Genomic DNA, 23,008 nt, shown 5'->3' on the forward strand with positions numbered 1-23,008 from the left:
AAATATAGCTACAAAAAATATTTGCACATCATTGTATTTATAATAATATTTACATACTACTTAATTGCGTCTAATTATATTAAATGTTGTAACGTTTAATAATACTTTCATAGAACTACAAAAATTTAATACTATGGAAACGAAATGTAGGAAATAATGCTATGTACAAATGCTTTTTGTAGTCACTATATATACATTGACTGTCATAAGAGATATTTTGCGAAATGGTTGCATAGTCTGTTAAAAATGCATTTAAGATGCATTCGTAAGTTAGAGAACCTCTTACAGAATACAGGCACACTTGCCGATTGATTACGTCACTTCCAGGCGTGGTACAGTAGAATGTGTGATGTGCGTGTGTTACTGAAAATGGCCGTACGTGCGGGTCCGTCTAGTTTACTGATTTCACGCACGATAGTTTTCACATTCTTTCAAATATTTGGATTTTGAACGGTGGATTTCTTGATGATACGTGCAGTCAGTGTGAACAGTGGAATCTGAAGATTTTCAGTGGATCATCGGTGATATTAGTCGAGACGAAGTGTGCCTATTTCGTGGTGGATCATTAAAAGAGAAGGTGAGCAGAGGATGTGTCTACAGATTTTTTTTAAAAAATCATACTTTTCAAGAAAAAAAATCCAAGAAATTCTTTATATCATTATCATATTAATGATGTATTTGTGTCACTGCCTCGTATGACTAAGATTAAAACGTTCTTTTGCGATTTCTCAAACCTTGAATCGAGAGAAATACGTCGACTTTACCAAGCTAACAAACAGCATAGATGACGGGAAATTTTGTCGTTGTATTCAAAATACGTAGATACATTGTTTTTTATTATAATTTTCATCTGAAATATTTAGATGATTCTGATGTAGTTTTATTTTCACAAATTTCATCTTTGATAGATTTCTAACACGTACAAGACGGAGAAAGTGTATTTACAAAACGATGGCGGACAGATACGGCTGTAGATTACTTGTCAAAATTGTGTCAACCTCGTGACCGTCAATTTTGACATTCTCAGCACTTTTCTGATCTCGTAGTTTTTTGCTCTTATAGTTCAAAGAATTTCTTTATTTCTTTTTATTTGTAGATCAATCAAATTTGTATTTCTTATTGAATAAATAGATAAAATTGATTATATGTATATCTTAAACCTTTCATAGATAAGTAAATAGATATTAAAAAGTGTAGCTTAATACAATTTATCAGTGAAGCAACCAAGTATACTAATCAGATAGTATGAGCTTCTAAAATTAATAAGAAACTGTTGAATTTGCATTGAATGTTAGCATTTAGTAACATTACTTTTATTATACTTATCTTTTTGATATATATATATATATATAATGGTTTTATCATAAGCATTTTATTCGTACTTTTCATATTTACTCATTTTACTGAATAAGTAATATTATGTTAATATTGTTAATATCAGTTATATTCTAATATGTATTTTTCAAATTCTATTCATTTGATTATATCTTTTTCTCCTAAAAATGTATGATATATCCTTATGCATATTATATTTATGATTTTTATATGTGTAATGCCTTAGTTCATTTAAATTAAATTTAAGAAGTAATAAATATCATCTTAGTAGTATCACTTCTAAATATATTAGACAATGTTGTAAATATATTATTGTAATTTTTAATGTAATTTTTCTTTATTTCAGCTTGATATATATTAGGAGTAAAAGTAAAAAATTGTTAATGATGGGTTTCATTCTTTACATTTGCATTACTATTTATTTAAACAATATATTTGCTAATTAGTGGATATTGACTATATGGTGTCAAGATGTGGGAGAGATTTGGTACAATCCCCTGGTATGAAACAGGGATATAAGCCAAATATGTGTTTTAGAATGTTTTCTATTCTAGTAGAAAATATGTTAAAATAATGGAAAGTATGCAAAAGTATATATAAGGGAAAGATGATTTTATGCATCTTGTAATGATTTCATATAACAATGAATCATTTAAGAACTACATAAGATTTATGTTTAAGTGTAAAGTACATATTTGTTGCTAATGATAAACATTACTGAGTTTTATGACATAATGTAATAGAAGTGTAATTTTTATACATGCGAATATATTAAATAAGAATCACAAAAATGTCATTCTTATCAAATTTAAAAAAGGCATTCCACTTCGGTGGGAATGACGCGAAGAAAAAGAAATTGTACAATAATATTAAAATGGATTGTAACCCAGAAGAATTCTGGGAAATGATAGGTGAATTAGGAGATGGGGCATTTGGGAAAGTTTATAAGGTAATACATTGTTTATATAATTTCATAATCAAATGCTTCTAGTTGTAATTGTTCAATTTATTAAACAAGTATTGAATATTTCAGGCACAGCACAGGCAAACTCAACAGCTTGCTGCTGCAAAAATGTGTGCACTGGAAGGAGAAGATGATCTTAGTGATTTTATGATCGAGATAGATATTTTATCAGAGTGTAAACACCCAAATGTTGTTGAATTACATGAAGCATATTTTATTGAGGGTAAACTATGGGTATGTTTACAGTTATATAATACTTATAGGTTTAATATCTATATTTCTCAATTAGCATTTGTATAATTCTATTAATATAAATTTATAGATGTTAATAGAATATTGTGATGGTGGTGCTGTTGATTCTATAATGGTTGAATTGGCAAAAGCTTTAACAGAACCACAAATAGCCTATATATGTCAACATATGACCAAAGGTCTTGCATTTTTACACAAATCTAAAGTTATCCATAGGGATTTAAAGGCAGGAAATGTTTTATTAACAATGGCAGGGGGAGTAAAATTAGGTAATCCTCATACTTTCCAAATTCATATATAATTACTATTTTATATTCTATATATAAAGAAAAATTAAAAAATTACCTTGTCCACAGCTGACTTTGGAGTATCTGCAAAAAACAAGCATACTTTACAGAAACATGACACATTTATTGGAACACCATATTGGATGGCTCCAGAAGTAGTGTTATGTGAGACATTTAGAGATAATCCTTATGATTTTAAAGTGAGTAGCACATTTCTAAATTATATGTTTTTTGTGCTTAGATATTGATATTACGTTTTTATTTTATAATTAACCCTTTGCGGGCTACCGCCGCATATATGTGATCTGCGTAAGCCATCAATTTGGCCAAGGAACTCATATATGCGTTTGGCGAAAACAATTATAAAGCTGAACGACTCATATATGCGTCCCACGTAAACGCATCGCTATGGACGAGAAACTCATATACGCGTTCGGCGAAAACAACTGATAGAACCAAAAGACTCAAATGTGTGTTATTTTATTTATCCTGTGGAGAATCTGTGCATGTACATATGTCTAGAATTTGACATCTATGAATGAAAAACGCGTCTAAGCAGAAATGTGCGCTGGCAATTTTAAATGACTATCGCGGCAGTAGCTCGGCCTCACAGTACGGTTGACTTCGAACCGTCCCGTCCGCAAAGGGTTAATATTTTTCATATAAATATATAAATATGTATATATCTTATATACAGGTAGACATTTGGTCACTTGGTATTACTTTAATCGAATTCGCGCAAATGGAACCACCAAACCATGAAATGTCTCCAATGCGCGTTCTTCTTAAAATACAAAAAAGCGATCCACCAAAACTTGATCAACCCGGAAAATGGAGCAAAGATTTTAATGATTTTATTGCAAAAGCCCTTATAAAGGATCCAACGTCGCGACCTACAGCTGATGAGTTGTTGAAACATCCGTTTATAAATCGTAATTTGGATTCAAAACCAATCAGAGATTTATTATTGGAATATAAGGCTGATGTTGTTGAGGAAGAATTGGTTGATGAAGAAACAGAGGTAGTTTTTAATTCTATATTGTTAATTGTCGTTAATTTAATTTAGTTAATTAAGAAAAGATGCAAAAATGAAAATTTTCTATTCGAATAACCTTTGTGTGAAAATAACGCTTTATAACTTTGCGATCTTTTAATTCGTAACGATGTATAGAGCTTTATAAACGGTATTAACATGTATATACGTTGTTACACGCTTTCGTTTTGATAGAAGGCCAAAAAAGCGAAAAAGCACAGAGAACAGTATCAACGGATTGGTAAGCTGCTTTTGAACAAACCACATAGATTGAATTGTTCAAATTTATTAGTCGTTCTTACACGATTAGAAAATGAAAAATATTTATTTGTATTCCGGAAGTTTATAATTGTAATGAAGTATTTTTGTATGCGGTTATGTAAATCTTTAATAAATTCCATCTCAGTTTCATACAACACATAATTACTCTTTGTTATACTTATGCATGATGAACATGCATAATATCTTAGACAGATTCATGCATGTAATATGCGTTGTAAAAGTATGCTTCTCTTTAATTTGCCAAATTAATACGGTAATTTTATTCTCATAAAAATTATAAATATGTATTTGAATTATTATTACATTTATTATTTGTTACATATGGTACTATTTGACATCATAATTTTAAAAATTTTATTAAACTTTTCATTTTGTTTTTCTTTGTAACATTTAATCTAATGATATCCTAATAAATATGGTATTGTAATTTGGATAATTTGGCTGTGCATGCGGCTCTCCTGGGCCTCGCCAGCCCCATCATCCCTGCGTTTGTCAGGTCAGTAGCTTATGCAATAAGTGTTGTGTAACTTGATTTCAATGTATTTTTTGTACATATTATTACAGTTCTTCGCTATTTTTATTGTTTTTACAACTGCAGTGCATAAGCTATTTTTATATGAAATTTATTCATATTAGACCATAATGTTTGCCATAATTAATATTATGGCAATTTTTATAAAAATATATTAATTATGTATTTTTATTCTCACTATTTTTTGTTTTCATATTCATGTAAAGTAATAATTCTTCTTATCTTTTTTGGTATTTTAATAATTCCTCCATTTTGCATACTTTATTATTCTTAGAAGTTACATTTCGTATTTTGTATCAGTTTGGATATTCTTAATTATGAATTGTATCGTGTGTATGAATTATATAATCATATGTAAATAAAATAGAATCATACAAATTTCAGGAGCAACGTACATCTCAGCTTCCTCTGGAGCTGGATCAACTCGGAGATGACTCTGCGTCTATGCGCAGTGACGCTGATGTTCAGAGTAAATATGATTTATACTATATTAAATGCCGTTTAGGTAAGGATGAAAATTATTATAAATTGTGCTTATATTTCTTTTTTCAGTTTCTGAAAAGGAAAATCTTGTTGCATCACCTGTGTCAGCGAAAAAAGAAGAAAATCATAAACGAGAAATTAACAGGGATGGTGAAAAGGAGGATAGAAACAAGAAATTACGTAAAGCAGAATCAAAAGACAACATACCTGTCTCTGTTGAGAAAAAACAAGTACATTTCTTTTTAATCAATTGTAGATATTTTTAAATAAATAGCAATAACATCGTAATTTAATTTTCAGGCACCTAAACCTCCTAGTACAAATGAAACAAACGAACGTAGGGTATCTCGAGAAAAAGGGCCTGCACCTCCTCCGCCACTTATGCGACAGAATAGTAAAATTGAAGATAAGGAAAATAATTTGAAAATGATTGATAAACAAAGCGATGCAGAAGTATTAAATGAATGTAAGATTACTGATAAGCAACAGAGAGACAAAAACGAACCGTCTCAGTCTGCTCAAGAAATGATAGGTAAGGAACAAACAAGTGTAGACGCGCTCTCCGAGAAAACAAGCGTACTACCTAGTTTAGAAAAGAATGTACCAGATAATAATGAAAGAGAGAAGAATAAGATAGATGATGCAAACAAAGGTGATATCAGGCAAAGATCTGTAGATAATAAGATGAATTCATCACCGAGAACACAATTATCATTAGAAGAGAAAAGGAAATCAGCACCAGTTAAATTAGAATTGGCCGAAGATTGGACGAAACCAGTATTCAATAAACAATCGTCTTTAGAAGAAAAGAACAGGTACTTATTTCTAGTTGTGTTAAATTTTCATCGACATATTCGCACATGTTTGTTTGAATTTATATCTAATTTAATATTAATTATTTATATGAAGGACATTAAATTTCAGAATTGAAAAGAAAACTCCAGCTGATATACAAGTTAAAGGACAATCTTCATCAGAAGAAAATTATAAGAGTTTACAAGAAAAACGAAAATCTGTAGAGCAAAAGTTAAATGCAGTTTTAGAGAAACGGTTTTCGATGGATACTGAAATGCGAATGAGTGTTTCTTCTATGGAGACGTTATCTCAACGAGATCTAACTGCAAGCGCATCCGAAAAAAATATCGTTAAAGCATGTTCTACTGAAGATGTTAAAACTGATTATGGAACATCTAAACCAGAATCTGTTGTCAAAAGTCATAGCGAAGGATCTTCCAGATATGTTTCGTTAGAAAACTTTTCGGACGAATTTGACGGGAAACGGGATAAAAAATGGCCAAGTAAAGAACACAATTACGAAAATATGACGAGCAACAGCGATAACGTAAACTGTGAGAAAAAAGGTTCTTCAGTGAATGTATCAGTAATTACATCAACTCCTATTAGAAATGCTTCGAGAAGAAGCAGCGGTGATAATGTAGTTGTCATTACCGGTAAAATCAAAGTTACTTTATCATTTTACATTATACAATTAGTTTATTGTTTATAACAATAGTCGTAAATATTTAGTTCATGTTATAAGATTAGAAGTGGATTATTAATACTTATAGGAATAAAGGAATACGTATTGATCTTTCAGGTAAATCCGACCAAGAAATACGTCCAAATACATCAACCGTCCGGATCACAGCAGATAGTCCAGATTTATCGAATAGTCTTGCGAGCAACGTTAGTCAAGTAACTGTAGTAACGACGCATCCTCCGGTTCTTGTCGATGCTGTGTCACTGGCAGCGAGTCCTTCTTGTCGTCAACCTCCTCCAACATCGGAAGTTGTTATTGTGGCGAATGAATTAAACAAAACACAAGTGAACGAAAGTTCAACCGACGATGACGGCTTTCCTAGTTTAGATAGCTTAGAGTACATGCCCCAAGAGCAACCTATAATTCTTACAGACGTTTCTAAAAGAGTTGGCAAGAAGTTAGACGAATCCGAGGTTCTCATTGTGAGTCCGATCATAGACGAATTGCAGGACACTAGTCACGTTTCTGTCGTTACCGTCGGCGAAGATAAGGAACAAGTGAAAGATTCCTCGATACTTAATAAACACGAAGCCGTACGAACTTCTTCTTCTCACAGTGACGCAAGCTTAATCGAAATGTCGAGTACAAAAAGCGATAGCGGAGATGAAATTACTAAAATGATAGTTGCTGGGACGACTATAGAATCCATAGATATCGATGAAGTGGAAAGAAGTTCCAAGAAAATGAATGGTTTGTTGAAGAACGATAAATCTGCAATGGTTACTCCTATGGACGAGAAAACGTTGAAAACGCTTAAACAAAAAGAAGTAAATAAAGGATACAAAGAGAAAAGAGTATCTCCGGATAGCTTCGAAGGATCTAGATCTCAAAGTGAATCTGGATCGACAAGGTCGCATACGCCCAGTAAGAGCATAGATCGCTCCGATGCTGAATCCATTTCTACCACGATAAGTCAGGATAGTAGGGAATCCAGCAAGGAAAATCATCTAAGTCAAGGACAATCCGCGGAAGTGGACGAGGAAGTAGTATTGCGACGGAAGCCCGATTATAATCGTGATATACCACGACCAACAAGAACGAAAGAAGATATTCAAATGATGAATTTGAAGAAAAAGACGAGAAAGCGAACTAGAAAGTTTGAGATCGATGGTGTCGTAGTTACTACGACGACGTCGAAGGTAATTTACGGCGATGATGAAAACGGTAAAGTTTATGACGATCAAATCTTTAGGAAGCAAGAGCTAAGGGAATTAAAGATGCTACAGAAAATGGAGCAGAAACAGTTTCAGGATTTATCGCAAAAGGCACAGTTTAACAAAGATCAACAAGAGAAACGTTTCGAGCAAGAGAGACAACTTTTGGAAAGAAATGCCGAAACTGATCTGGAAACACTCGCTCGGCAACAGAGGCAACAAATCGAGCGAGCGGAAGCGCAACAGGAGGCCGATCTTAGGCTCGCTTCGAAAAAGATTCGTAGTGAGCAAGAAAGAGAATTGAAACAGTTCCGTGAGGGATTGAAACAGGAACTAAAGTTACTTAAGCATGAAGTAGATTTAATGCCGAAAGATAAGAGGAAGAGTGCATTTAAGATACGCAAAGAAAAATTGGAGGCTGAACACGAGGAAAGGGAAAAGCACTTTTTAGATAAGCTTAACGAAAGTCATGAACTATTGTTGAGAAGATTATCTGATAGTCATCGCGAGAAAATTGCTTTAATGGAAAGGCAATTTTTGCAGCAGAAGCAACAGTTGATGAGAGCTCGAGAGGCAGCGATTTGGGAGCAAGAAGAACGGCACATTCACGAGAAACAGCAGTTGTTGAAGAAACAGCTAAAGGATATTTTCTTTTTACAAAGACACCAGATGCTGATACGTCATGAAAAGGAATTGGAACAAATGAAGAGAATGAATCAACGAAAAGAGGAGGAACTGATTAAACGACAGACGGTGGAACGTAGAAATTTGCCGAAAAGAATTCGCAACGAGATGAAGGCGCGTGAAATGATGTTCAGAGAATCTATGAGGATTTCTATGTCGTCGATTATCGCGCCGGATCCCGATGCTGAAAGAGAGAAATTGAAAAAATTCCAAGAGAATGAGAAAAAACGATATAGAGCCGAGCAGCAAAGATTCGAATTAAAGCATTCACGGCAGTTGGAAGAGGTAAGAGCGCAAAGCGATGCCACAATCAAAGAACTGGAACAGCTGCAAAACGAAAAGAGAAAGATGTTGATGGAACACGAGACATTGAAACTAAAGGAATTAGAAGAGGCGTATGGTAAAGAGCTTCGTGAATGGAAAGGGCAACTCAAGCCACGAAAACAGGTAAATTAATATTAATTTTCCTTGTTACTTTGCCTTTCATATTTCGCGAAGCTTTTCTTTTCTCCTTTCCTCTCTTTTGCTCTCTTTTTCTGTCTTCTTGTCTACTCTTTCATGTTTTCTTCTTTTTATCTTCTTGATAACGATTATACGTAGAGCGAAGTCATAGGTTTCCATGTCCTGTGGCTCATACGATGATCGATGACCAGCGCGAGAAGAGATATGAATGAATCGCGATTTTTAAGTAAGCTTAATAGAAACAAGCATGGTTATACTGAAATAAGCTTAATGTACTTGTTATAGAAGTTAGAAGCTGAGCTGACGGCTGAAATGGAAGCATTGGAAGCTCGTTACCGAGACTATTTGCCCTCGAGTCGTAGTGGTTTCTCTTCTCCCCTTTTATGTATAGATTATTCTCTCTTTTATTTTGAAAGTTGGAAGAAATCTCCGCGTTTGCCCCGCTCTACTCCAACGTCTCCTTCTCCATTTACCATTCCAAGGGTGTCTCTAAGAGTCAGTAGTTCGGACACCGGTTCCATTAATGGCATGCTATCACGAAGTCGATCCAAACCAGATCTGGTACCACCTCCTTCGTCTCGTAGATAGTAAATACTCCGAATATTCTGTTGTGTCTCCTTTCAAATGTTTTCGTTATTGAGAGAGAAGTTTCGAAATAATCTTGTAACTTATCGTAATCCAGTTTTTCGTTTGATGTCTCGTTCGATTTAGCATTTATTTCAGAAAACAAATTTGGATTTTCATTCAACATTTTTATAGATGTTTTCTTAAGACCTATCTTTTTATTATTTCGAAGTTTCTCTCGTTGAATTATGCTTTGTGCATTCAAGGGTAACATGCCCGCTTTACTCACCGTTGCTTCATTTATTTCCCAATATTTATCGTTTGTTTAAATGCTGTATACACTCATTACTATATATGTATATGTACATACGTATACGTATGAATTTGTCTTCTCCCTCTCCCCTACATACATATATATGTACATTTAATATATTTTTAATATATTTTTGCGTAACCAATTCCAAGGAAAATGTATATTGTTTGGGCTTGTACGGAATAACACTTGAACGAGCAGTAATATATCGCCAGGAAATAATTAATTTATAACATCAGTTTTGTTTGCCACTCTTAAAAAAGATATAAAAATCAACAAAACACGTATTCGTAAATCGATAAGGGCGTGTCATTGTTAGCTACTAGGTAAAAGTCTATGGTTCTCTAAGTATTGAAATGTTAAAGAATAAGTAGCTGGCATTAATTAACTTATGGATGAAATGTCATTGTTATATTACGATGTCGTAGATTTATCGTTCATGTGCAGAACATTTGTCAAGTTTCCATCGCTGATGAACATAAAGTTCCACGGGATATTTCAGTTGACGATCATTAATGTTCACAGAATATTAACAAGCACTCATACTTATTATTAGTAAAATAGAATGGTACTTTATGCAGACTTTATGTTTAATTAGACGTTTATCGTTCGTTGTATTATCGATAATAATATATGCAAGTGTCGTATCTCGATAGCAGCTTTTCGATGGTTATTAAGTAAAGATCATAACAGGGTGAATCGGTGATAATTGTGGGCTATATGTTGTATACTTACCGGACGTAGTAAAAATGTGCGGTAAATGCTTATACATATCAAGGGTTCTCATATAAGTGTTTCCAATGTGTACGTTAGATTATGTTATTCCCACTTTTATTACGTACCTCTTTCATTAAGAATCCAACACGCAACATGTCGGGAAAGAGATTCCACGACTGGATATGAGAACGGTCTACTAGGTAATAAACAAGGTCAGTCTAAAAAACGTCTGTTGATGCGAATATAGAGTAAATAAGGCATAGATATAGTATAAGCGATTAAGAGTAATTAAACGATTAGCTCCACGAGATCTATACATTTCTCTTTAATTCTTTGAAGCGATTTAGTTTTCTTGAAATTTATTCGTAGGGAACACCGTTTATATCCATCGCTATTTTACACATTATGTATTATCTATTTATTTGAATATCTCAAAATTTTCCTTTACAGAAATTGGAAGAACAGTTTGCGTTACAACTGGAGGAACAAGAGGCGATTTACGGGCCAAGCGCGATACCATTGTGCTTACCAGCAGATCTTACCGACTTGACGCATCATACAGTTGGTTCTACACGTAGTTCGCTTTCTTCGGTGAGCGAGGGTTAATGTCTAATTAATCTCTATCGTCGAACCGAAATGAAATTTTCTTACCCCTTAAGAATAACGAATGAATCACAGAGCTCCAAATGTCGAGGTAATTCGAAGGTCAAGTTACGCGAGCTCTTTGCACGGCTATTCGATCTGGCTTAAATTTTGGAACAAGGACCGGCGAGTAATTCGTTTTGATTGTAATAAGATCTATAACATGAAACACACGATAGGCGATGCTTGGCGTGCAAAGTGTGACTATTCAGCGATCGGTTATACATGGAAGAACTATTTTCTTTAATTCGATGAAATGCCGATAACTATGTAAAACGTTGTGAACATCTGTGATTTCGGAGCATCGCTTTGCAATGATATACATACATACATATGTTGTGACCGAACTGCGAAATAACTAACAAACTTTTAACGTTTTCAAGAAACGAAGAGAAGAAGAAGAGATTAGAAAGTCGGTTTTCTCTCTTAAGATATATTTTATATATCAAATATGAATTGTTATATATAAATGAGATGAATTTCTTACGGCGATCTTGTCGAAAATATACTGGATACATACAGACCATACAATCCGCCCGATGATCATTTCTCCTGAGAACTTTGAAGAACAAACGTGTTCTCGTGATCAATGGTGTACGTGATCCTACAATAAATACATTTTTTCTACATCTTATATACGCATGCATATTGAACTAGAGTCATTGAGATAATTCGAGGACAACTTACCATCCTATCGTGAATACACGTGACAGTGTCTAGTGTGTTCGTAGAATATCTAGCGATTTTATGCGTACATAATGCACACGTGGAAAAAGTATATTTTCGATTGTCGAATGTATATACATGTATATGCTTGTTGTGCTGTCGAATGTCAGGATACAGGCATTTGCGAGGATTCGGTGTTGAAGCAAGCATAAATGTAGATCGTAATTGCGCGCGTGTTTTAAACCGATGCACGCAGCGTTCAGGTGCCACTTTCGAATCGAAGCGTCGTCGTATCTGAACAAACGTGTAATCGTCGCGTCTTCATTATTAGAATGTTCAACGAGTTGTATTGTTTGTAAAGAGAACGCTAAATCTCCATTGATAGATTGTTTTTTTTATCGAGATACGGATATATTTTTAGTAAATAAACGTTCAACAATACGAATCAAAGGTTCACGCCAAATATATACAATGTATGATTGCTTACTGCGCGTCTATATAGTCCGAGGACATTGTAGAGGATTTCTTTGATGCGTATTCAAAACGAGCATGTGTGGCTAACGCTCGTCCTAGATGTAAAGAAGCATATTTGTATAAAATATTTCCTTTCGTTTTCCCTTTTTATCTTCTTTATTTCCTTTAATTGTACAGTACTATTAATTTTTATATCTCTGTTTGTTCACGTTAATCTATCTGGTATCGTGCTTATTAGTACGATAATCGATCAAGGAACTTTGTATATAGAGAATCAGAATGAATTGTTTGATATATTTTGATTATTCTACTTTATCGTATCGAGAATAATGTTTACGACGAATCTTTGCGAGCAATTCATTTACCCAGTTTCTTGCGATACACGTAGAAAATGGATCCATTTCGTTGGATGATCCTTCTCACCGTGGATGTATATCACACATGGGTAAAATGATTTTGCGATGTTACGGCTAACTCAAGTGAAATTTGACCGCGTGTTTTGCGATCAATCTTCGCTCGAGTTCTTTCTTGGTTGGAAATGATGCTACGTATGACGTAAATAACACGAAGTACGAAAAACATAGTAGTTCATTTAATTAAAAAAGGAAAAGGAAAGAGGACGTTTGCCAAAGCATATGTACATATATGTATTCTTGAAACGTTAAGATTTTGGGAATATAAAGGAAAAGTATGAGGCATGATATGAAAAAAAAGAAAATCTTAATACTGCCCTTTGTCGAATTTGTGTCGTGCGCTGCAATTGTTAGAAAATACTCGTTAATCGTGCCTGTTGGATCCTATTCTGTCAAAGATTTTATGTTTTTTTTATTCATCGAGAGGACGATGCATCTGGTTCTTCTTAAAAGGGATCAATTGTATGAAAAATACGAAACTACGGAAGTAGACCGGAGATTCGTTTACCTATAAACGAACGGGGGATCGATAGCGCAAGTTCCAGCAGTGACTATATGGGAATTTTATATAGGGCTAATGAATTTTTTAATCATCAAGCACGTGTGCATTGTACGTGAGAATTATTGCAAAGAATTAACAAACAGAAGAGAAAAGAGGACGAAGTCATTGTCGTGTGCGTTGTATATTCGATTGAAAATATTTATACTACGACGATTAAAATACGATGTAATGTAAAGAGGGTCGGAATCGACTTTATTGTTTCGATTTGTGCGAATAGTCACCGTTAGGATTGTTTTTCTCTTTATTTCTTGTTTTTTGCCGAATGCTTCTTTCGTTCTTAATCGTTGTACGTACAGTGTTTAAGCACAGGAAACTGTTTGTTACGATTTTTTTTTTTTTTTATTTGTATCCATTACAAGAATTTCGTTATTACCAATATGTTTAACATTGAGTCGCAACCTGACATGCAGGCGCATACTTCTACACTAATCTTAAGAAATCAATAGACTGAGAACAAGTAAAAGGGAAAGAAATCGGAAAATGAGATTATTTTACACTAAGAAACGAAGCTTGCTAAAAATTGTCTTACAAACGAGAGAAATTAATACTTCATTTTATTTTCTGATTTAGATGAAACGTACTAATCGGTTACACTACAAAAATATTTATTAAATATTTATACCTATTTTAATTTCGATCAGAAATATTCCGAATTTTACCTTTATTCCGAAACTTACATTTCAGAAGGAATTGAAGAATCAACATCTCGAACGTTTATTGTGTAATATAAAGCTTTTTATGTAAGCGGTATACAAAGAAATTCTCGTTTATGATTTCAGAACAGAGCATTTTTTTTTTTTTTTACTTCTAAACCTTATTGTATGTATTCGATCGACTTTACGCATCTGTGTGTTTATTCATCTTAGATTGAGTTTATTTTACACATATACAACGTACATAGATATACATATATACATTAAACCTTTTCGTCAGTAATCGATTTCGTGGCTGATCTTTAAGAAATACAAGACCGTCGTTCTTGCGAAGAAAAGATAATGAATTCGTATTTTATTAACAAAGATAGGAAATAGAATGATTTACATAGATAAAGAATTGTAAGTGAATTTATTCGTTGTTAAGTTCAAGAAATTGAATTCAGAGTGTAAGTGATATAACAGTTGATATATATACAAGTAACGATCCAAGGTATTAGGATATCTACGCATTCTTATAGTTGAGTAAGCGTGTTTGTGCAATAAAAATTGTTACGAGTTTCACGCTCGTACTTCTTACGATAGAGAGTTTGATTCGACGATTTACGCGAGGAAAAGTTTGACAGAAATCAAGTCAGTGAAACGAGTGACATGCAAGAATGTTTTTGAAATAGGAGTGCGATCTTATAGATCTTATTAAAATTCGTCTCAGAATGCAACAAACGAGTTGATTACACGCAACTAAGTAACATAACAGTAACATAGTCGCTTTCCAAATGTGGTGCATATGAGTAGCCATTTTGACAGTGATGAGCGCTCGGAACAGACACCGTACTAGCATTTCTTGAATTTGAAAATAGATCGATATAATTAAGTGGACTATTAGATGTAGAAATTTGCCGAAGTAGTTGATTAAGGAGAAAATGTGCGAGTCAATTTGAATCTAGAGATAACATTAAGGAAAACGTTCGTTGAGAAAAAAAATGGAATTACGAAGTTTTCGTACAAAGACAGTGCGCCTCGGTCGATTTCTACTTCTACATTCGTGCTACTGATTTCTACTTCCACGTCACCCGCGCCAAGCTGCTGCACGATTCAACAGCGTATTACCACCTTGTGCTTTTCAAATTACCTGTTACTACGACCCTTTGCTTTGTCTCCCTTCTATTAGCTTTTTTTAGCGACCTTAAAGCCTTGCTCAGATTTATCAAGTCACTTGAATTTTCTAGGAATCTAAAGTAATTCGAAATTCTTCATCGGCATAAAATTTCATTTACATGGTTCTCTTGAAATATTTTTCCCAAGTTTCTTCGTTTATACTCATTAATCGAGTCATTTGACTGTTATGTTATGTTACGACCGTTCGCGGAGAGACGCGGTCGCGAGGAAAACGCGTCAGCGAGAGGCGTAAATTCTCGCTACGATTCGATGAATCGACGCCGCGAAGTAGTCGTTCCCCTGTTTCGGTTAGGATAACAGAGGTGGTTGATATGAATATGACACAGTAGTAAGTTATATTTCACCGTTTATTCCACAACTTATAACGAGGATAGTTACACTGGTGCGTATGTACGAGATGAGTGAGTGACTGATCTGCGGGTGTGTATACCCGGTGGAAGGATGTTGACCGTTCGAAGGATGTAAAATCAGTACTGTCTTGGGAGACGATGCTGTCTCGGAGGAGAGCTAAGGATGGGTGTGTCTAGCGCACGGGACCATCGGATTTGTTGGTGCCGATGTTATTTAGGAGAGTGAGGGAATAGGCTTCGTCGTTAATTGGTTAGACGAAGGGTCTTAACCGCCCTCGAGAGAAAGTGGTTAGTGGGAGGAAAGTTGCAGCGTACGTGAGAAAAACTAACTTTCCCTTTTTCGCCGTGGTAGACAATAGTCTTTAGAAATTCTTCCGAACCAAATGTTTGTTTTGTTTGAAGGACCTTTTCTAGGAAATCTATTAGATTTATGGAAGGTCCTTGAAACTATGGAGGATACGCTGCGAGTATCCGAAGATATCTGGTTATTGCCATAATCTGGTATAAGCCATATTGCCTGCGGCGTATGGCCTCGGCTAGGTAGAGGGTTACGCGACGTAACATGTTACTTGATCTGACATGAAATATGCTTGCAAGTTTCAAATGAAGTTGAGGTTCTTTCCTTGACCTGCTATTTACAGTTTCGTACTTGTTGATATTGGTTCCCCCAAACCTCTACTTTTTCTGTATTTTATATTCTGTCATATATTCTATATACAATATTTCTATTATGTTTATAATTATAATTATAATTTTACATACATGCAGTGGCTCACGAATGTACTTCAACACCTGTCGCAGAGAATTTCTATAAATATATCATGTATGCGTTATACGAAATGGTACACGACTGTTATGATTATATCGATAAACAGTTCGATTAATCTGAACAAGGCATAACGCAAGATTTCTTGATTTTGTGTCTAACGAACGTCAAACTAATCGATTGTTTTGATGTTGTTTATACCGGATTAATATTTGTTTGTTTTATTCGGTATGTGAATGAAAGTAATTTGCGACAGATATAGTTATTTAAAGTAAATTTTATCTATCTTGTGCGAGCTAGAGAGTTCCCAGTTGGTATATATGTCGGAGATGAAAGGACATCGGGACTTCCCTTTTGGAATGTTGGGAAAAACTCCAATACCCTGGTTCAGATTTTTACTATAGCTACACTTAAGTAATAAAAGTAAGAAATAGTTTTAATGTTCCAATCCGGCTTTATGACTATGGGCTTGGGCTCTAAGTGACATAGCGGTTCACTGAACGTAGCCACGGTCACGGAAGGGATGTGTACCTGACAGAGATATGGAATGATTATATGGCTTTCCCTAAAAACAAAGATTGATCCGAGAGGTGGAGAGAGGAATATATAAGGGCAGTTCCACTTGGAGTTTTTTTTTTTTTGGAGTTCATGCAGATAAATTTTACTTGTACGTGGAGTTATTCGTGTATCACATTGCATTCGTCATCCCGTGGACCGTGGATTCGTTATCGAACCTGAATTCGTTGTCATCAACATCTCGACCATCCGATAGCCGCTATTACTTATAGCCTTTTGTAGTGCCCACATTTGTACCAATAAACATCAGCTATATCCGCGATGATAAATTTGAGTGAAGGTTCATCGAACGCCCAAAATTCCAACCTTAATCCGACATATATATATGTCGGAGATGAAAGAACACCGGAGTCTGTAATTGAACAATTGTAGTTATTCAATCCGATTGTAATTGTTCGAGAGTTGTGATAATGAGTTTGGGCTCGAGGCGACGGTCAGTCGCCGAACGTAGCCGCGGTCACGGGATGAACGCTTTGTCTAACAAAGGCATGGAATAATTCTATAGCTCTCCTTAAAGGAAATATTCGTTTTGACACGCCACAGTAAACATTCCAACGGTTTCTGTCCCGTGGCTCGCCACACACAGACCCTATTCTTCGAGTAAGATGATTGCCAGATATCAATGCGTCTCCGCAATACATGTTCGGCTAGCCCGAGGGCCCGTTATAAATCTTAAGGTTTAGTTAACTAAAGTCCTTCAAACAGACAAACAGTCTTTGTCCCAACTACGGGAAGATAGGGGAGACATATTTTTCAACGAGCGGCGTCTCCCACTAGCAACTTTCCCTCGAAGGCGGCTAGCATCTTTTTCTAACCACCGATATGGAGATTGACCAATTAGCAGCAACGTCAATTTCCCTTACTTTCTGAACGAAGGCTTTTCTCGACGAATCCGATGATTTCGTATCCTTAGACACACCCCATTATAGTTTTCCTCTGTGGCATCATCGGGACGGGAAAGGCATTCTCGTTCGCGATCTCACTGATGAAAGGAGTAACCCTTTACGACTAGTGAATATCACGCATCCGACTTAGATTTTGTGAGTACGTTCATCTATCATCCCGTCGACCGCGGATTGAACCTAGGATCATTGTCATTAGTTTCTCGAGTGCCTAACTACGGTTTGTAACACGGTACAAGTAACACGGTTACTTGTCCGGCTCTATAATAATCGTATTTGCACTAGTCAATGTCTTCTCTATTGCATAACGACAACGTGTAACCCAAACGAAGATTCGTTTCACGCTCCTAACCCTAATTCTAATGTCCGCTCCGACATATATATACACAATAGTTCTAACAAACGAGTAATTAAAGAGAGATAACTTTTTATATGATAATTCTCACTTAATTGATGCGACATCGACTGAAAACCATATGCAGAGATATATCGTTGTAACATAGAGTCTTTACAATTAATTGCTCAATACTAGATATAATTGAATTCAATATCGAGCATTAATATAGATTGTAAGACTAATGTTATGATCATTTACATGGTAATGTTATAAAAAATACTACAATAAATATTTTACTTCTACAGTTGGAATAGTTTAATTACGAGATTTCAACAAGATATCTGTGTTTACAGTTCGTAAAAACTTTATCAAAGTAGTCATCTGCCAACCGCGCTTAACCGCGTAGTGCAAAATAGTGATATTATTACGCTGATAAGAATGTGGCTTTTTATTTTATCCGTTTTCGTCTTTGTCTAAATTCCTCTTCGTGTCTTTCTCGAAAGATATAAAATAGGACGGGAGTAAACTAAAGCTGTAATTTTGTTGACGCAAATGCGAACCTTTGTGTTAGGTGCCAGGATATACCTTCATTTAAATATATAATAAAGCGTAAGTTGCAAGCGGCTATCGAACATCTAGCAAAAGCTATTTCGTGTTTCTGATTACTTACAAAGATAACTCTTGAAATTTGACTAATTTATTAATTAACAATGTATACACGATTATCTTCGCTTATTCGTTTCTTAATGTAAATGTTTAAATTGTATGCTTTTTAAAAGTAATTTAATTCAATTTAAAATTGAAATGATTATATATGAAATTATGATAGATACTTATAGAGAAACGAAATACTTGAGTTCATCCTAAAATAAAGTCTAAACGTCTTATATAAATGTATATACTTGTTTCTTTGATAATCAACGCAATGTTCTTTATTGCATAGGTTACGTACGAATCTGCAAATGGCTGAATCGATGAAAAAGAGAAAGGTATGCGTAATAGGAGCCGGCGCAGCTGGCCTCTGCGCAGCTAGACACTTTGCGCGAAGTTTGAATTTCGAATTGAATGTGTTCGAGCAAACAAATGATATCGGCGGTACATGGGTTTACAAAGAAGCAACTGAAGTCGACGAAAATGGTTTGCCCGTTCATTCGAGCATGTATCGAGACTTAAGGTTTAATTTTACTTATTTTACGTTATGTTATGTCTATCGAGTAACTGTTAAAAATAGAAGCAGAATACTGGATTTGTCATTGTAGAACTAATTTACCGGCGAAAATTATGAATTTCCCTGATTACCAGAGATTGAACGCTGAAGAACCATGTTGTGTGACACATCAGGAAGTTCGCACATATTTACAGAATTACGCGGAATACTTTGATTTACTTAAACATATTCAGGTAAGCGGGAATAAGTCTCGTTGTTGTGTGAGAAAATTTTCATTGACTTGCTATGAAAGGTATAATGTTATAGTTTGGAACACGAGTAGAATCCGTTCGATTGCAAATTTCAGCCGAAGGCAAAGAAGAATGGGCTGTACGAACAAAAGTTGTAAAAACAAAAGAAGAGAAAGAAAGTATCTTTAACGTTATAATGATCTGTAATGGGTATGTTTTTCATAAATATTAAATATCGTAACGATTCGTGATAGGCTTAAATTTCGTTTTTATTTAATTTAATTCTTTTTCAATGATATTTTATTAATTTTGTTTTAATTACATTTGATTTAGACATTACTTCGATTCTTACATACCAATGATACCAGGAATCGAAAAATTTCCGGGTACGATACTACACAGTCATTCATATCGAAAGTCAGAAGATTTTTCTGGTAAAAGCGTTTTAATCTTGGGAGCAGCTGCTTCCGGAGTCGACATCGCTCTTGATTTGGCTCACCACGCATTTCGAATATATTTAAGCCATAATAATGAAAGGTACTTCCAATAATTTTGGAATATAGTTACTTAATTAATTTTCAGTGAAGAAATTAAAGCATCATATTTTTAATGCATATAGATTAAATAGCCCCTTACCACCAAACGTAATCGAGGTGTTAGGTGTGGAAAAGATAGAGGAGGGGAATATTCTTTTAAAAGATCAAAATTCTATTACGGTGGACGTATTTATGTTTTGTACGGGGTATCGGTACAGTTTTCCATTTCTAGACGAAAACTGTGGAATTCGAGTAGATAATAACTTCGTGACTCCTTTATATAAACATTTAATTAATATTGACCATCCTACAATGTGTATCGTTGGAGTGCCTACTGTCGTTGTTCCATTTCCTATGTTTCACACGCAAGTAATACGATTGATATATTAAATATTATATTAAACGTGTATATGAATATTATTAAACATGCGAGTAGCGGATATATAGATGTAAATTTTCCAGATACAATACTTCCTTGCATTATTAGAGAAAAGAGCAAACTTACCAACAAGATCAATTATGCTGGAAGAGATGAAGTTAAAAACCTCGAAGAAAAGACATGCACACAAATTAAGTGACAAACAATGGGATTACAACAATGCGTTAGCCGATGCTGGAGGTTTCGACCGTTTGCCAAAATTCTATAAACTCGGATACGAAGTGTGGTCAGCGCAAAGGAAAGCAAATCTTTTGAACTATAAGAGGGCTAGATTTGTATTATCCAAAGATCAAGAAACTGTTGAGTTAGTCATACCGAAAGGAAGTGTATAAATATAAATAACTGTTAAAAACTGTTAAATATAATATTACAGTTTTATAAGTTTTTCATAATATTGATTTTATTAATGATACTGATGTTGTATAAAGCCGATGATGAATGACGTGATCGATTTAGAATTTCTGATTCCACTGTCGGTTTCGAAACCGTGAAGCAAATTTATTAAAATTATTGTGCAAGTTATAAAAGATCACATAGTTTTATTTTTAATCCATTCTGCTAGCCCGATAACGTCGGTGTAAACGCCAGGTTCGTGTGATCCACCGCAATCGGGGCCCCACGAGGTTATACCGATCATGATACCCTTGTTAACCAATGGACCACCAGAATCACCCTATAAAAGATCAATGATATTCAGAGTAAGTTAGACTTCAGAGCAGAGTCAATGTCTCTGCTTGTTATAAAATATATTATGATTTACCTTGCACGAATCTTTTCCTCCTTCTGAAAATCCGTAACAAACCTGCCGCTCTGTTACTTCATATTTGCCTTTGTAGTCCGCCATGCATTTCTCTCTCTTCATTTTCGGCACTATAACGTATTGCAGAGTCTCCGATAATACAGGATCGAAATCCTAAAAGTTTGTTTGTCTGCTACAATTCAACGTAAGAAATATAGAGCCCTTGAATAAAAATATTATTATGCCCAAGATATCGGCTATTTAATTCTTTCTGGGTTACAAGGGATGACCCGATTAACAAGTTAATATTGAACAGAGGATAGACCTTCTACGAATAAACTTACGATGAAGTAGCCCCAACCGGCGATTAAACCCCAATTTGTGTCAACGGTTTCACTGCCCTCAGGCAACTTGACAGGTTGTGTCGCGTTGTTAAATTCAAACGGTGGATGCACTTTGAATACCGCAATATCGTAATCGTTGTTTCCTTCATCGTAATTTTCGTGGTAAGTAAGCGTCGTTACATTGTGAATAACACCACCAGTATCGAATTTGCTAGATCCACTACGGACGGTTATCGAAAATTCGGGATTGTCGATAAATCTATGTCAATCGAATAAAAATTAAACACAAAAAACGAAATTCAAAATCGAATTTGAAAAGGTTTTTTTACTTACGGAACGACACAGTGAGCAGCAGTTACTCCCCACTCTCTATTGATGATACCAGCACCGCATGCGTGTTCATTATTTGCTCTGTACGATAACTATTGCAGATAATCATTCCATTATCAACGTCGTTAGTTTTGTTTGGTCAGTTACTCGTTATCTCTAACGAATTTTATTATTTATTATTATTCGTTTCAGATGGGAGAGAGTGCTGTCATTGTATAAAGGTTAGTACAATAAGACACGTGAAATAATAAGAAAGACGTGTTGCATAAGTTTAACATAAGTTTGTGAATGTAAATCTTTCAAATACATGAATATTTTCAGTTAATTTAAGAAATAAGAGATCTAATGATCGATATAATTATTTACCATATATGGAACTTCCGTAATATTGATAGGTGCTCCATCGACGATTCGATCTACCGCTGGCAGCTCCTGTCCCCTCGTCTTCGCTACAGATATTCGAAAGTCCCGTCAGAAGCATGTCTTTTAAGTTTTATTCGTCTATCGTTATTATTTATTTCGTGTACGGGATAAAGTTAAGACGTTATTTTATTGGTGTGCAAGAATGAAATATGTACGTATGTATATAAAATGACACAAGCGTATAAAAAGACACGTATAAAAAGTTTGTAAATGGAAGTGCTGAAAATAGGAATGCTGATCTGTCTTGTTCGACATACTGAAAAATATATCCATATTCGCATACTTACATCCGAGCAGTAAAAGGGGAATTGCACAGAAAAGAAGTTCGTTCATATTGAACGTAGCTTATTCGTGACTGTTTTTGCTTTATCCAGCGTAAAGTGAGTTTTACGTACCGATTGCCCAATTTATCCCCGAAGCTTATCGGAAAATGAAACGCTTTTAACGTAATTATACGAGAATTTGTTGTAACGGTCGTAAAATTACTGTTTGCGAGGGGCGGTCGGTAACGTTATCGTTAGATTACACGCACAGGTTAAATGAGCTATTATTTAGAAATTAGTTTCGTAAGTTCGTGGAAAACAGACGTAATAATACTTATCGAAATATTTATCGAAAAATAGAGTACGTAAATATAGAGCAACATATATTATTTTTTATTTCTTGATCATTTTCCC

The 23,008-nt window shown here is 34.7% G+C and overlaps 3 protein-coding genes and 1 long non-coding RNA gene across 12 annotated transcripts; 2 read left to right on the plus strand and 2 right to left on the minus strand.

Annotated features, from left to right (window-relative positions):
• Positions 1-12,526, plus strand: LOC126870601 (serine/threonine-protein kinase 10). 7 transcript variants are annotated; one of them, XR_007691373.1, is made up of 15 exons: positions 1-577; positions 1,682-2,284; positions 2,369-2,533; positions 2,622-2,820; positions 2,908-3,038; positions 3,536-3,859; positions 4,067-4,109; positions 4,591-4,649; positions 5,070-5,154; positions 5,238-5,398; positions 5,469-5,983; positions 6,093-6,619; positions 6,766-8,993; positions 9,294-10,814; positions 11,053-11,127. XR_007691373.1 is itself a non-coding variant. In XM_050628433.1 (15 exons), exons 2-14 carry the CDS (start codon positions 2,126-2,128, stop codon positions 10,786-10,788), a joined length of 4,644 nt encoding a protein of 1,547 aa, XP_050484390.1. In that variant the 5' UTR covers positions 22-577; positions 1,682-2,125; the 3' UTR covers positions 10,789-10,814; positions 11,053-11,193. The 7 variants fall into 7 exon arrangements, 3 of the variants coding, with proteins under 3 accessions (XP_050484390.1, XP_050484389.1, XP_050484391.1); XM_050628433.1 differs by having other exon boundaries at positions 22-577; positions 10,741-10,814; positions 11,053-11,193; XM_050628432.1 differs by lacking the exon at positions 9,294-10,814 and adding an exon at positions 11,281-12,526 and having other exon boundaries at positions 48-577; positions 11,053-11,193.
• LOC126870655 (uncharacterized) lies at positions 12,288-17,202 on the minus strand. The gene is made up of 2 exons (XR_007691384.1): positions 16,099-17,202; positions 12,288-15,352 (listed from the first exon to the last, which is right to left on the minus strand). It is a non-coding gene; the product is annotated as an uncharacterized LOC126870655 (long non-coding RNA).
• On the plus strand, positions 12,681-21,024 carry LOC126870627 (uncharacterized). Of its 3 annotated transcripts, none has more exons than XM_050628520.1 (7): positions 12,681-14,414; positions 19,066-19,296; positions 19,382-19,523; positions 19,597-19,730; positions 19,854-20,057; positions 20,140-20,425; positions 20,519-21,024. In XM_050628520.1, exons 1-7 carry the CDS (start codon positions 14,392-14,394, stop codon positions 20,825-20,827), a joined length of 1,329 nt encoding a protein of 442 aa, XP_050484477.1. In that variant the 5' UTR covers positions 12,681-14,391; the 3' UTR covers positions 20,828-21,024. The 3 variants fall into 3 exon arrangements, with proteins under 3 accessions (XP_050484477.1, XP_050484478.1, XP_050484476.1); XM_050628521.1 differs by lacking the exon at positions 12,681-14,414 and adding an exon at positions 18,585-18,731; XM_050628519.1 differs by lacking the exon at positions 12,681-14,414 and adding an exon at positions 18,704-18,870.
• On the minus strand, positions 20,967-22,732 carry LOC126870643 (trypsin-7-like). Its single transcript, XM_050628549.1, has 6 exons — positions 22,619-22,732; positions 22,275-22,357; positions 21,912-22,000; positions 21,579-21,837; positions 21,256-21,408; positions 20,967-21,168 (listed from the first exon to the last, which is right to left on the minus strand). Exons 1-6 carry the CDS (start codon positions 22,662-22,664, stop codon positions 21,025-21,027), a joined length of 774 nt encoding a protein of 257 aa, XP_050484506.1. The 5' UTR covers positions 22,665-22,732; the 3' UTR covers positions 20,967-21,024.
• Between the last annotated feature and the right edge of the window lie 276 nt (positions 22,733-23,008).

Source organism: Bombus huntii, chromosome 10 (assembly GCF_024542735.1).
Source record: "Bombus huntii isolate Logan2020A chromosome 10, iyBomHunt1.1, whole genome shotgun sequence".
In the NCBI taxonomy this organism is placed as follows: domain Eukaryota; kingdom Metazoa; phylum Arthropoda; class Insecta; order Hymenoptera; family Apidae; genus Bombus; species Bombus huntii.

What these genes read in the sequence shown, in the direction of transcription:
- LOC126870643 (XM_050628549.1), bottom strand. Translation starts at nt 22,664, where the DNA reads ATGAACGAACTTCTTTTCTGTGCAATTCCCCTTTTACTGCTCGGAT. An exon ending in TTACGGAAGTTCCATATATG is followed by an intron (nt 22,001 to 22,274) that starts GTAAATAATTAT and finishes TATCTGCAATAG; the next exon opens with TTATCGTACAGAGCAAATAA. An exon ending in GCTGCTCACTGTGTCGTTCC is followed by an intron (nt 21,838 to 21,911) that starts GTAAGTAAAAAA and finishes CGATTGACATAG; the next exon opens with ATTTATCGACAATCCCGAAT.
- LOC126870627 (XM_050628519.1), top strand. Translation starts at nt 18,833, where the DNA reads ATGTATACACGATTATCTTCGCTTATTCGTTTCTTAAT. An exon ending in TCGCTTATTCGTTTCTTAAT is followed by an intron (nt 18,871 to 19,065) that starts GTAAATGTTTAA and finishes TTTATTGCATAG; the next exon opens with GTTACGTACGAATCTGCAAA. An exon ending in ATTTACTTAAACATATTCAG is followed by an intron (nt 19,524 to 19,596) that starts GTAAGCGGGAAT and finishes ATAATGTTATAG; the next exon opens with TTTGGAACACGAGTAGAATC.
- LOC126870601 (XM_050628432.1), top strand. Translation starts at nt 2,126, where the DNA reads ATGTCATTCTTATCAAATTTAAAAAAGGCATTCCACTTCGGTGGGAAT. An exon ending in TTATTGAGGGTAAACTATGG is followed by an intron (nt 2,534 to 2,621) that starts GTATGTTTACAG and finishes ATAAATTTATAG; the next exon opens with ATGTTAATAGAATATTGTGA. An exon ending in TCTTTAGAAGAAAAGAACAG is followed by an intron (nt 5,984 to 6,092) that starts GTACTTATTTCT and finishes ATTAAATTTCAG; the next exon opens with AATTGAAAAGAAAACTCCAG.